General features: G+C 50.9%; 2 protein-coding genes across 3 annotated transcripts in view; one reads left to right on the forward strand and one right to left on the reverse strand.

Annotated features, from left to right (window-relative positions):
* gap43 (growth associated protein 43) overlaps positions 1 to 11740 on the reverse strand; it is a 252280-nt gene that overhangs the window by 205676 nt on the left and 34864 nt on the right. The window lies entirely within an intron of this gene.
* lsamp (limbic system associated membrane protein) overlaps positions 1 to 11740 on the forward strand; it is a 182593-nt gene that overhangs the window by 151131 nt on the left and 19722 nt on the right. For both annotated transcript variants that reach the window (XM_076015227.1, XM_076015226.1), the window contains 2 exons: positions 9772 to 9916; positions 10447 to 10534. In XM_076015227.1, the coding sequence (XP_075871342.1) occupies positions 9772 to 9916; positions 10447 to 10534 (233 nt within the window). The remainder of the gene's footprint in view (positions 1 to 9771; positions 9917 to 10446; positions 10535 to 11740) is intronic.

Consider the following 11740-nt stretch of genomic DNA (forward strand, 5'->3'; position numbering starts at 1 on the left):
ATCAGCCCCCAACGAGTAAAGTAGTGCTGTGCAACTACGTGGGCAGGGGGCGCTGTTGTGGTCCCTCCACTGACTGGAGGATGCTTTCTGAACCCTGGCAGCCTGTGTGTTCATGACTCCTGATTAAAGTGGTGGCTGTGGCTCGCTGCTGTGTGAAGTGTGTTTCTGTTGTGTTGATGAAGCAAAGACACGCCTGCGTTTCTGAACACTTAGTTCAAAAAAATAAACAAGTTTGCTTTCAAAGTGGCGACTACAGTAAAAGCTGAGCTCTGCTTTTTTATGTTTTAACAAAAAAAACGCAGCCAAATGCTGAGTGAAAAGTCCACTCGTAAATCAAATGAATTTCCCAAAGTTCTGTTCACATTCCAGGCAGAGCCACTTCATCACAAAGGAGCTCCTTCTCTTTTTTTCCTCTTTTTTGGAAACAATAGAGTTTGGGAGGCAAAGTGTCGTGGCTACTTCCTCTCCTCCTCCTCCTTCTCTTCCTCTTCCTCCCCCTCCTCCTCCTACACCTCCTCCTCCTCATCCTCCTCTTCCTCCTCCTCTTCATCCTCCTCTTCCTCCTTCTCCTCCTTCTCCTCTTCCTCCTCCTCCTCCACCTCCTCTTCCTCTTCCTCCTCCTCCTCCTCCTCCTCCTCCTCCTCTTCCTCCTCCTCCACCTCCTTGGCGATCTAAACTCCTTTGTAAAGTTCTCAGGATGAAATAATAACCAGCGCTATGGAGTCTGCATCTCCTCTCGCACTTTATAAATCCAAGCTGAGAACGTGACAGTGATAAAGGGGCGGCGCCCACGCAGACAGGACGCAGCCGCTGCAGGAGTGTTTGCAAAAGGCGACGTGGAATCGTCCGTCACGCTGCGACAGCAGCAGCACCCTGCACAAGTGTATCACACTTCGCACACACACACACACACACACACACACACACACACACACACACACAATCACTTATATAGGAGCCACGCTAAGGTTGTATTGAAAGTCCTCCTTTTACATGCAAATCTGCTGTATAGCTTTCATTCACTGCTGCAACGCCTCCTCTGCATCCACCCCCCCCCCACCAACAGCTACTCTGAGTTCAAATATATATATATACACACACATATATATACATATATATACACACACACAAATATATATACACACACACATATATATACATATATATGCACACACACATATATATACACACACACACACACCAGTACTTGCATTTTAGTACTCAGCAATACCGAGTACGTAAAAAGTCCGTTACACGTAGGATTACTGTGATTTTTCCCCTCAGATTCTGAACTTTGGCAAACGGGAGGATCGCAGTATTTTTTTAGGCGGTGACAGCGACGAGCATCGAGTCTCCCTGAACAGTTAAGATGCACTGTGTGTTTTATGGAGGCCTGCGTAACACTAAGAGTAATGTTGTCTTAAAACACGTGTGGAGAGATCTTGCCCGAGGTTGTTGAGTCTCACACTCAGTGTTAAATATGAGCCGTGCAATGCAGAGGGTTTTCCATCAGGTTGCCCGTCACGAGCAGCCCAGTTGGGTTCAGTTACCCAGTTCTGGTTCTGCCTTACGGCGCCGTGGTCCGTGACCTCACGGGGGCGACCGTTGAAAGTTCAGTGTGTAAATACTGGGAGATTTTAAGGAAGAAAGAGCGACATCTAGTGGCTACATTGTAGATTGCAGCGTCTTTCACTCTCCCTCCCTCTCCTGAGCTTGCCAGTGAACTACAGTGGCCCTGTGCACCCAAACCTGGACACCTGCTCCACCTTCTTCTTCTTCTTCTCCTTCTTCTTCTTCTTGGTGGGTTTATTGGAGGGCGCCCCCTAGTGTTCAGCCCTAAATACCAGACGCTCTGCTGTCGGCAGCTGGATTGTCCACACCAGGCTTCCTTAGAAACATGCTGGTGCAGGATGGCAGCTGACTGGGAGCACTGGGAGCCTGACTGGTCTCTGGAGGTTCTCCTACACAGTATGAGAGTTGTGTTATTGGGAGGAGAACCACCTGGCTGTCACTGCACTGTGAGTTTGCACTTTTATTAATGTATTTTCCAGGCATCGTGTGGAGATTTGACCAATTTAAAGACCCTAAACCAAGCTGGGTCGTCCACACTGGAGCTTTAAGGTCGTCCGCTGCAGACAGAGGAAGTTAAAAGAGGTTTTTCAGCGACTCCACGCCGCGGTTCTGCAGTGTTTGGTTCCTCTCGGCTCCGTCTCATTGCCTTTTGCTCTCCGCTGCCGGAACAGCGGCTCTGAGGAGCAGATAACCTCTCCTCCCCTCGTCCCCACTATCTGTCCCCATTGTTCTCCCCACAACACAGCACAATTATAAAGGAAGTCTGCTCCGTTGCCTTTGTAGTTATCATCTCAGAGAAGGTTCCGGGGCTGCCGCCGCGATAAAGCACCGTCAGATCGTTGGCTGGACGAGGAGGGAGGAGGAGGGAAGAGGAGGGAGGAGCTTCTAGTGGGCTCGCTGCCGCTGGGGGAACTTCTTCTTCTTCTTCTTCTTGCTTTCTTTACATTATCCCCATTTACAAAGCACCCAGTTCCTATAAATCCCTTATTTTGATTATTTATTTGAAATCATTTATTTTGTATGAATTGCTGCTGGCATGTTTGCCTCCAGAGAAATGATGCATAGTTTTGCTTTTTGAGGGCAGCTTTCGTAATGCTGAATAGAATAGAATAGAATAGAATAGAATAGAATAGAACAGAATAGAATTAAAATAGATGTCCCTTATTGAGCTCAAGTTGGTAAACAACGTTGTGGCACTAAAAACAATACAAAAAGAAATTTTGCAGTAATTTTGGCCAAATCTCGATGCAAAATGACTCATTTAATTCTACACAATCTTATCTGTTGTCTGAGTTGTGCTGCATTACCATTGGCAGAGGGTTTACAAGCTGCTCCTCAGATACAACGAGAGAACGCACAGCTTGAGCTCCGAGCTCTTATTCCCACTATTGCAGATGTACTACCGGCTAGATGTACTACCAGCTAGATGTACTACCAGCTAGATAGCAACATCCTGGTGAACAGCGTCTCGTCTCGTCTCTCCCTTGCTTATTTCCAAGCCTCGAAGTTGCACCCTGGTGGAGGAACGTGAAGCGGCGGCTTTGTGTTCAGGCCACGCTAGCTGCCGGGACAGTGCGGGGAGGTGATGGTCACACTGAGGCCTGCGTATGGAGACGTGCACGTTGTTTAGAACTGTCGATGACATCAGCGCTCATCATGCAGAGGAAGTCCAGCTGAGACCACCGGACTCCTTCTTGCAAGTTCAGAAATACATTAAGATGACCTGGACCAATGAGAACCTTCACAGACATTAGCACTGATACTGTTCAATCAATCAATCAATCAATCAATCATTCAATCAATCAATCATTCAATCAATCAATTAATCAATCAATCAATCATTCAAAGGCGTCTCAAGCTTCTTTGTACGAGTAGAGGAAAACCAACTGAAGTGATCCTCCAGAGCAGCAGGGGGCGCCAGTGGCGGGGGGAAAAGCTCCCCTGTCGTGGGAGGAAAGCTGGAGTGGCTCCAGACTGCAGGGGGCGCTCATCTGCTCTGTCGGGGTGAAACAAAAGTGATGAGATGGAAGTGGTGGCAGACGGGCCACACAGCCAAATACACACAAAGCTCTCATAATGCAGATGTAGAGAAATAATTCACATAGAGAAATATATCAAGACGCACATCACATATATAAATATAAACATGTATATAAATAGATGTTGTGGTTATGCATCAAATTATTATACATTTAAATTGACTTAAATGCACAGTAGTGGGCTGCATGCTGTCCATATTAGAAAGGGATGATGATGATGATGATGATGGTGGTGATGATGATGATGATGATGATGATGATGATGATGATGATGATGATGATGACGATCCACCGTTAAATGACGTCCTGGCTCCTGCTCTTTGCTCTTGGTGGAGGAGGAGAGGGAGGAGAAGAGGAAGTGATGTCATGAAGAGAGATGGACAGAATAAAGAGAGCAGGGAGAGAAAGACATGAAGGAGGAGGAGGAGGAGGAGCCTCTATAGTGCAGCGACACAGTGACAAGACAGCATAAGAAGCAGCAGAGAGGAGGAGGACACACACACACACACACACACACACACACACACACTAGTGCTGAGCGTTGGTTGTGCCTGTGTGTCAATGAGGCTCCATCTGTCAGCAGCTCGTTACAGCAGGACGGCCGAGTGTCTCACTGCTCCTCACTGCTCCTCACTGCTCCTCACTGCTCCTCTGTTCCTCTGCTCCTCACTGCTCCTCACTGCTCCTCTCTGCTCCTCTGCTCCTCACTGCTCCTCACTGCTCTCCTCTGCTCCTCTGCTCCTCTGCTCCTCACTGCTCCTCACTGCTCTCCTCTGCTCCTCACTGCTCCTCACTCCTCCTCACTGCTCCTCACTGCTCTCCTCTGCTCCTCACTGCTCCTCTCTGCTCCTCACTGCTCCTCACTGCTCTCCTCTGCTCCTCACTGCTCCTCACTGCTCTCCTCTGCTCCTCACTGCTCTCCTCTGCTCTCCACTGCTCCTCACTGCTCCTCACTGCTCTCCTCTGCTCCTCTGCTCCTCACTGCTCCTCACTGCTCCTCACTGCTCCTCTCTGCGCCTCACTGAGGAGCCGAGGAGCGCAGCAGAGGCGTCACTCTCACTCTGAGAGGTGGAAGCAGAAGCAGAGGTTGACTAACAACAGAGAAGAACCGACGCTGGGTCTCCAGTGGTGAAAGCCAGGGGAGGAGCCACTGTGTAGTCCACTGCTAGAGGCCCAGTATCAGTGGCTCGGTCCTACAGCACCATGGCTGGAGACTCCTCCCAGCACCTTCATGTAGGGAGCTGGTGCAGAAACACTCCAGTGTCCAGTGGACATCATCACTCAGTGACTGAGGACACTGCTGCTGTCAACACTCACCATCAGAGGAGATCTTCAGAGGTTCCTCAGCCAAGGTTCTAATCAGTCCACCAACACTGAACCCTGAACACTGTCACTGACCCATCACACCCACCGGACCATAAGCAACTACTGAACTGGGAAGTTATTCAACTACTGAACACAGTTTTTACATGATAGATTGCAGATGACTTCACAACTCAATCTTCATCTTCTTCAGTTCGACCTTCGTCCCGCCCCTTGCTGTCGGTGCTGCTGGTGTCCGCTGGGTCCTAGTGATGGGAGAATTACTGGAGATCTGTGGCAGTGAGCGGATGAATCAGCTGAGCGGCACAGATTACTCTAAGCCTCGCTGATCCCTCGTCACCCACAGTGCCCTGCTCCCTGGTTCCCCCTGGAGGCCGTCGGGCTCAGGCCATGTCACATCGACTGATTGCAATGTGAAGCCTTCGCCATCACTTTGACTCCTACGTCTTTTTTCTTTGGGCCTGTTTAGCCGACGCGTTCGTCCAAACGAGCCGAGAGCCTCGTGAGCCAACAGAGCAGCTGAAGCCACGGTGCACTGTAGCGCCACCTGGCCCTCGCTGGGTTGGTTCGGGGGTTTGGTTTTTGTAGGATAATGTACATGGATGCTATGCTAACTGCTAATAACGGCTTTGTTTTACTGGTTTGTGGCATTAATTGAACTTAGTTTGAACTCATCATCGCACTCGTTGTGTTAGTAGTAGTGTATACTTGTACTTCTAGTAGTACACTGTATATCCCACTGTATTGCAGCAGTTGTTTCCAGCTTACTGCACCATAGATGTATTTTGTGGCCTCTGATTGGAGGATTTGGTTTGGTAGCTACGTAGCATTAGCTCGGCTCCGCCTCTTTGCTTTACATTCAATCTCTGTTCTGCTGAAACGTGCCTGCGTGTGGCGTCTCGCCTTCTCGTCTCGCTCGACTCACACACACACTCACACACAACAGGGAAAGACACACAACACAGTCGCCCGCACGGGATTCTGGGAAACTGTGTTTCAATGCAGCAGCTGAGAGTCAGCCTGGTCTGGACTGTTGTCATCCACCTCGTATCATCGTTATTATATGAAGTGATTGTTATTACTATTGCTGTTACTATACTGTGGTACTACAGTGCTATCATTCCATTGTTTGGATATTATACTGTAATTGCGTAACACTTGAAACAGTTTGCCGGCCACTTTTTAAATCTCTGTAGTTTGTAAACGTGTAATGAACTCGTCACTTTTAAAATTCTTCTTGCACTCTTTGCATCTCAGAGTTGCTCGATTCTCTGCTGGTTCTGCCACAGCAACATTTCACTGCCATGGAACCTGAGCAGTGCCGATGGAAAAAGCTTGAATCTACAACGTGAGCGTGACTTTGTGTGGTTGTACACTCTCAGCCTTCCCAACCCTGACCCTGGTGTTTCATACTGTCAGCGCTGCCTGAAAGGGAGATGTTGGTTTTGTGCACATGATGCCAAGAAACAATCTTGCGTCTTGAATCCGTGGTGGCCACCGATAGAAGAAGAGCAGGGAGGGAGGAATAAAACGCTGAGCGGTGTGGAAGGGTTCGCAGCACTGTGGAAACAAGAAAGAAAAGCAGAGAGAACAAAGTGAAGGGAAGGAGTGAAGGGAAGGAGTGAAGGGAAGAAGAGAAGAAGGGAAGGAGTGAAGGGAAGGAGTGAAGGGAAGAAGGGAAGGAGTGAAGGAGTGAAGGGAAGGAGTGAAGGGAGTGAAGGGAAGGAGTGAAGGGAAGAAGAGAAGAAGGGAAGGAGTGAAGGGAAGGAGTGAAGGGAAGAAGGGAAGGGAAGAAGGGAAGGAGTGAAGGGAAGGAGTGAAGGGAAGAAGAGAAGAAGGGAAGGAGTGAAGGGAAGGAGTGAAGGGAAGAAGGGAAGGAGTGAAGGAGTGAAGGGAAGGAGTGAAGGGGTGAAGGGAAGGAGTGAAGGGAAGAAGGGAAGGAGTGAAGGAGTGAAGGAGTGAAGGGAAGGAGTGAAGGGAGTGAAGGGAAGGAGTGAAGGGGTGAAGGGAAGGAGTGAAGGGAAGGAGTGAAGGAGTGAAAGGAAGGAGTGAAGGGAAGGAGTGAAGGGAAGAAGTGAAGGGAAGGAGTAAAGGGAAGGGGTGAAGGGAAGGAGTGAAGGGAAGAAGGGAAGGAGTGAAGGGGTGAAGGGAAGGAGTGAAGGGAAGAAGGGAAGGAGTGAAGGGAAGAAGGGAAGGAGTGAAGAAGTGAAAGGAAGGAGTGAAGGGAAGGAGTGAAGGGAAGAAGTGAAGGGAAGGAGTGAAGGGAAGGAGTGAAGGGAAGGAGTGAAGGGGTGAAGGGAAGGAGTGAAGGGAAGGAGTGAAGGGAAGAAGGGAAGGAGTGAAGGGAAGGAGTGAAGCGACACACAGAGAAAAGGAAACGCACTAATGGGACGAGAGAGCAGGAGGGCGTCGGTGTGGACGGACGACAGTCCCAGCTCATCCTTCCTCTCATCGCACTCTTCTCACTTCCTGCTCCCCTCCCCCCTCCCCCCACCCCCCCGGCAGCCCTGGAGCAGCACAACCCTCCTGTCAGCAGCAGCCCAGCTCAGCAGCTCTGGCCGGGGCTGCTGTCAGCCCACACACTCCCCTGGCAGCACTCATCTATTGGTCAGTCTGGACTGGACAGCACAGTGTAGTATAGTGCAGCACAGCACAGCACAACACAGCACAGCACAGTGGGGTGAAGGGTGTGAAGCAGCAGTGCAGCAGAGCCTCCATCAACAGCAGATTTGCAGCAGCGAGTTGAGACGTTGATGAGAGACAGACCTCCCACTCTGAACCTCGCCCCCACCCCCCACCAGGCTGCAGCAGTGCATCTTTGTACCTTAGAAGGATGAGTTGCTACATCACTGACACTGGACCTTCAATTATGGTCTGATAGCAAATCAGATAGATATGCTGCATACGCACACACACACACACACACACACACACACACACACACTGGGTCTACAGCCTGCTGCTGTTCTTGGGCTGGATTCTCCTTGTGAAGTCCTGAGCCGTGTCTCAGTCAGTCCTGCTGCTGACTGCTGACTGCTGACTGCTGACTGGCTCCACATCAGGCCGTCCACACACAGCTGCGCTCTCATTGGCCATTCTGGTCAGGCGGAGCCCGGCCAGTCCTCGGGCTGGTCCTGACAGCTGCTCCGCTAGCAGGAGGAAGCCAGGCCAGAGGCCGACGGTGGCTCTGACGAGTGAGCGACACTTCATCCCTTCCTGCGGGAGCGGCTCATTAGTGAGGAGAGGGAGGAGCAGCCGCCAGACAGCAGGGAGGTGGAGCTTGATGTTGACGTCCAGCCTCCAACAGAATCCACCCTGTCCACCTCTGCTGAGGCTCGCTGTGCCTGAGAGAATCTTTGATTCAGTTTGTTGTCTTTGTGGCGCTGTTGGTCGCTTCATTAAAGTCCTGTTGGGAACGACTGCTGCACATCCAGTGCGGCTTCCAATGGAGGCGGTGACATCATCGCTCTTTGATGATGTCACTTCTACGTGGATGCTGGGTACTGAACGCCTCTCTCAGCCTGGTGGTGGCGCCGGTTCAGTGATGTTTGGAAGCAGCTGATGGTGATGATGGACAGATGTGGAGGAGGCTGGGAGGAGGAGAGTCAGAGTGTAGAACTAGAATAAACTAGACTGCAGCACTGCCGCAGAGTGACGGCGCCCCCCGCTGGTGGTGCATCACCTGGCGGTGGGGCGGTCACCTGCCAAAGACAAAGCAGCTTCCTCCTGCTGCTTCACCCAATCCGCTCGCTCAGGTTGTTGTTGGAATTTGCATCTGCAGCGCCTCCACTGTCGGCTTCCATTACGTCTCTCCTGATTGGCTGCGACGTCCCGCCGCATTTACATCTACTCCATTAGAGAGAGGTTCGGCTCTGAGCCGTCTCCCCGTTCAGGACGTCTCCATCCAGGGGTTCTGTTTGCTGCGTGTTTTGGCTTTTAGCGTGCAAGTAAAAGAAAAGAAGCAGAGGTGCTTCACGGTAATCCGTCCATCCATCCATCCATCCATCTGTCCGTCCGTCAGTCCATCCATCCATCCATCCATCCATCCATCCGTCCATCAGTCCGTCCGTCCGTCTGTCCGTCCATCCATCCATCCATCTATCCATCCATCCCTCCATCTGTCCGTCAGTCCATCCATCCATCCGTCCGTCCATCTGTCCGTCCGTCCATCCATCCATCCATCCATCCGTCCGTCCGTCCGTCAGTCCATCCATCTGTCCGTCCATCCATCCATCCATCCATCCATCCATCCGTCCGTCCGTCCTTCAGTCCATCCATCCATCCATCCGTCCATCTGTCCGTCCGTCAGTCCATCCATCTATCCATGCATCCATCCATCCATCCATCCATCCATTCATCCATCCATCTACAGCCGCTTCCTCCCGGGCTCAGGGTCCCAGGGCTCTGCTGGAGATTCTCCCAGCTGCCACAGGGTGAAGGCAGAGTGACGCTCTGGGCCTTCACAATAATCTCCCTGTGAAATGAACACACTTTTATATATAGAACTACACAACAGATCAACCGCAACCCCTTCAACCCACAACAACAACTGTATGACAAACAATAAGGGGACGACTTTGAACACAAGACTGTCAGTTAGTGAGCGTGGTTTTCCAACATGAGGAGCAGGAAGGACACCAGATGTGTGCACAGCTGTCGGGAGCAGTAGAAACATCTGGAGTAACGCAGTATTTGTGCAGCTGTAGCCCGAGCAGACATACAGTGGCGAGGGGTCACTGCTTGACCTCGTCGTGAGGGAGCTGCGTCTTCTCCTTTAGACAGAACCCCCCCACCCCCCCCACTCACCTCTGAACGTTGCCGTCTTTTGCGCCTGCAGGTGCTACGTCGACGACAAAGTCTCCAAGGTGGCCTGGCTCAATCGCTCCAACATCATCTTTGCTGGCCAGGACAAGTGGTCCTTGGACCCCCGAGTGGACCTGGTCACCAAGGGACAGCTGGAGTACAGCCTGCGCATTCAGAAGGTAACGCAACGCACGTCAACAAAAGCTCCAAGCTTCTTCCAAGCCTGGCGCTCAAAGCTCTGAAATTTACACATGGCTTTTATTCACGATATGACAGAGGAACCCACTCAGTTTGATTGATGAGCGCTGATGAATTCCTAGAACGTCTACACAATGAGTGATAATAATAATAATAATAATAATAATAATAATAATAATAATAATAATAATGCATTGTATTTATAATGGCCTGTCTCAACACTGGAGGGAACAAATGCAATGAAACAACACATAAAGGCTAAACACAGTAAAATAATAAGCCATCAAATATATAATGAAAAGAAAGAAGAATGAAATGCAATGAAAGGCAGAGTTGGAGAGCCTGGGCTGTCTGGTTGCCAGTGGAGCACTAGCTAACCACTAGCTAACCACTAACCACTAGCTAACCACTAGCTAACCACTAGCTACCGACTAGCTAACCACTAGCTAACCACTAACCACTAGCTAACCACTAGCTAACCACTAGCTAACGACTGGCACTGTCTGTGCAGGTGGACGTGTACGACGAGGGCTCCTACACCTGCTCCATCCAGACCAAGCAGCAGCCCAAGACCTCGCAGGTGTACCTCATAGTTCAAGGTGAGTGGCTTCCACCGTGGCAGCGGCTCAGACACACAACACACCCGTCGCAGTCACACCACCGTCCTCCCTTCATTCAGCCGTAGGGGGCGCACTGGGACCAGCGAACCACTCATTAGCTGAGCAGACACACACGCACGCACACGCACGCACACACACACACACACACACACACACACACACACACACACTGTGTGGCTCCAGTGCTACACAACTGCGTTCAGTATGCTTTAATATTGAGTCGACTCAGACTCCAGTGAGGCGCCTCCCTGTGGTGACGGGAGGAAGTGCAGCAGCTCCTGCTCAGCGCCTCCCTGTGGTGACAGGAGGAAGTGCAGCAGCTCCTGCTCAGCGCCTCCCTGCAGCCTTGAAGAGGAGGCCAGCAGTGCTTGGGATGGGACGGCCCACGGTGATCCTGGGCCGTCCCATCCCAAGCACTGCTGGCCTCCTCAGATTCCATCAGGACAAACTGAAGCTCTGGTGAAGGACCGGCAGCTGGACCATGGGGTGAAGGGGAATGGATGATGGTGACCAAAGCAAGGTGGCTCACTGGCAGTGGAAGCAGGTGCACGGTCACTGGTCATCAGCGATTAGCCGTTAGCTGTTAGCAAGCATTGTTTCTCTAGGACATGAATTTAAATGTTCATTGAATGAAGACGCTCGTGTCTCATGCATGCCACCCCCCCTCCCCCTTTGGAAGCAATGAGAAGATGAGCTGGTCCATGCTGCAGGTTGGTGGAGACCACCTGGTCCTCAGGAACCAGCAGGACTTCCTGCCTGGGGCTGTTTTCCCTCCAATGACTCTGCTTCTCGCCCCCTCCTTTCTTGAAGTTGAAGTAGTGTTGGAAGCGAGGTCGAGGTATTCACTCATGGTATTGTAACTGGATAGTGCTTTTTATTTCCAGTCACAGGAAGTAGAGATTAGAGTGAAGCACTGTAGCCGTTTATTGGTACGCTTGCTCCCCCTGTTGGAGGGTAAATATGCTAACCAAAGCAGAAGTGGGAAGATGCTACCGTTGCGTGTGTGTGGTTGCACTTACAAGGACACAAGCAGTCCTTGTAGATGTGCATTTAAAGTTGTCAACATCACAATTATAATGAGTTCAAGTCGCTGTGGGCTGTCTGCGCAAAACACTGCACCTACTAGCGAGAAACCAGCAGCCACAGTGTAAACCAGCAGTAAACCAGCAGCCGCAGTGTAAACCA

Source organism: Nelusetta ayraudi, unplaced genomic scaffold (assembly GCF_046127955.1).
Source record: "Nelusetta ayraudi isolate G7.1 ecotype Tasmania unplaced genomic scaffold, CSIRO-AGI_Nayr_v1 ptg000182l, whole genome shotgun sequence".
NCBI lineage: Eukaryota > Metazoa > Chordata > Actinopteri > Tetraodontiformes > Monacanthidae > Nelusetta > Nelusetta ayraudi.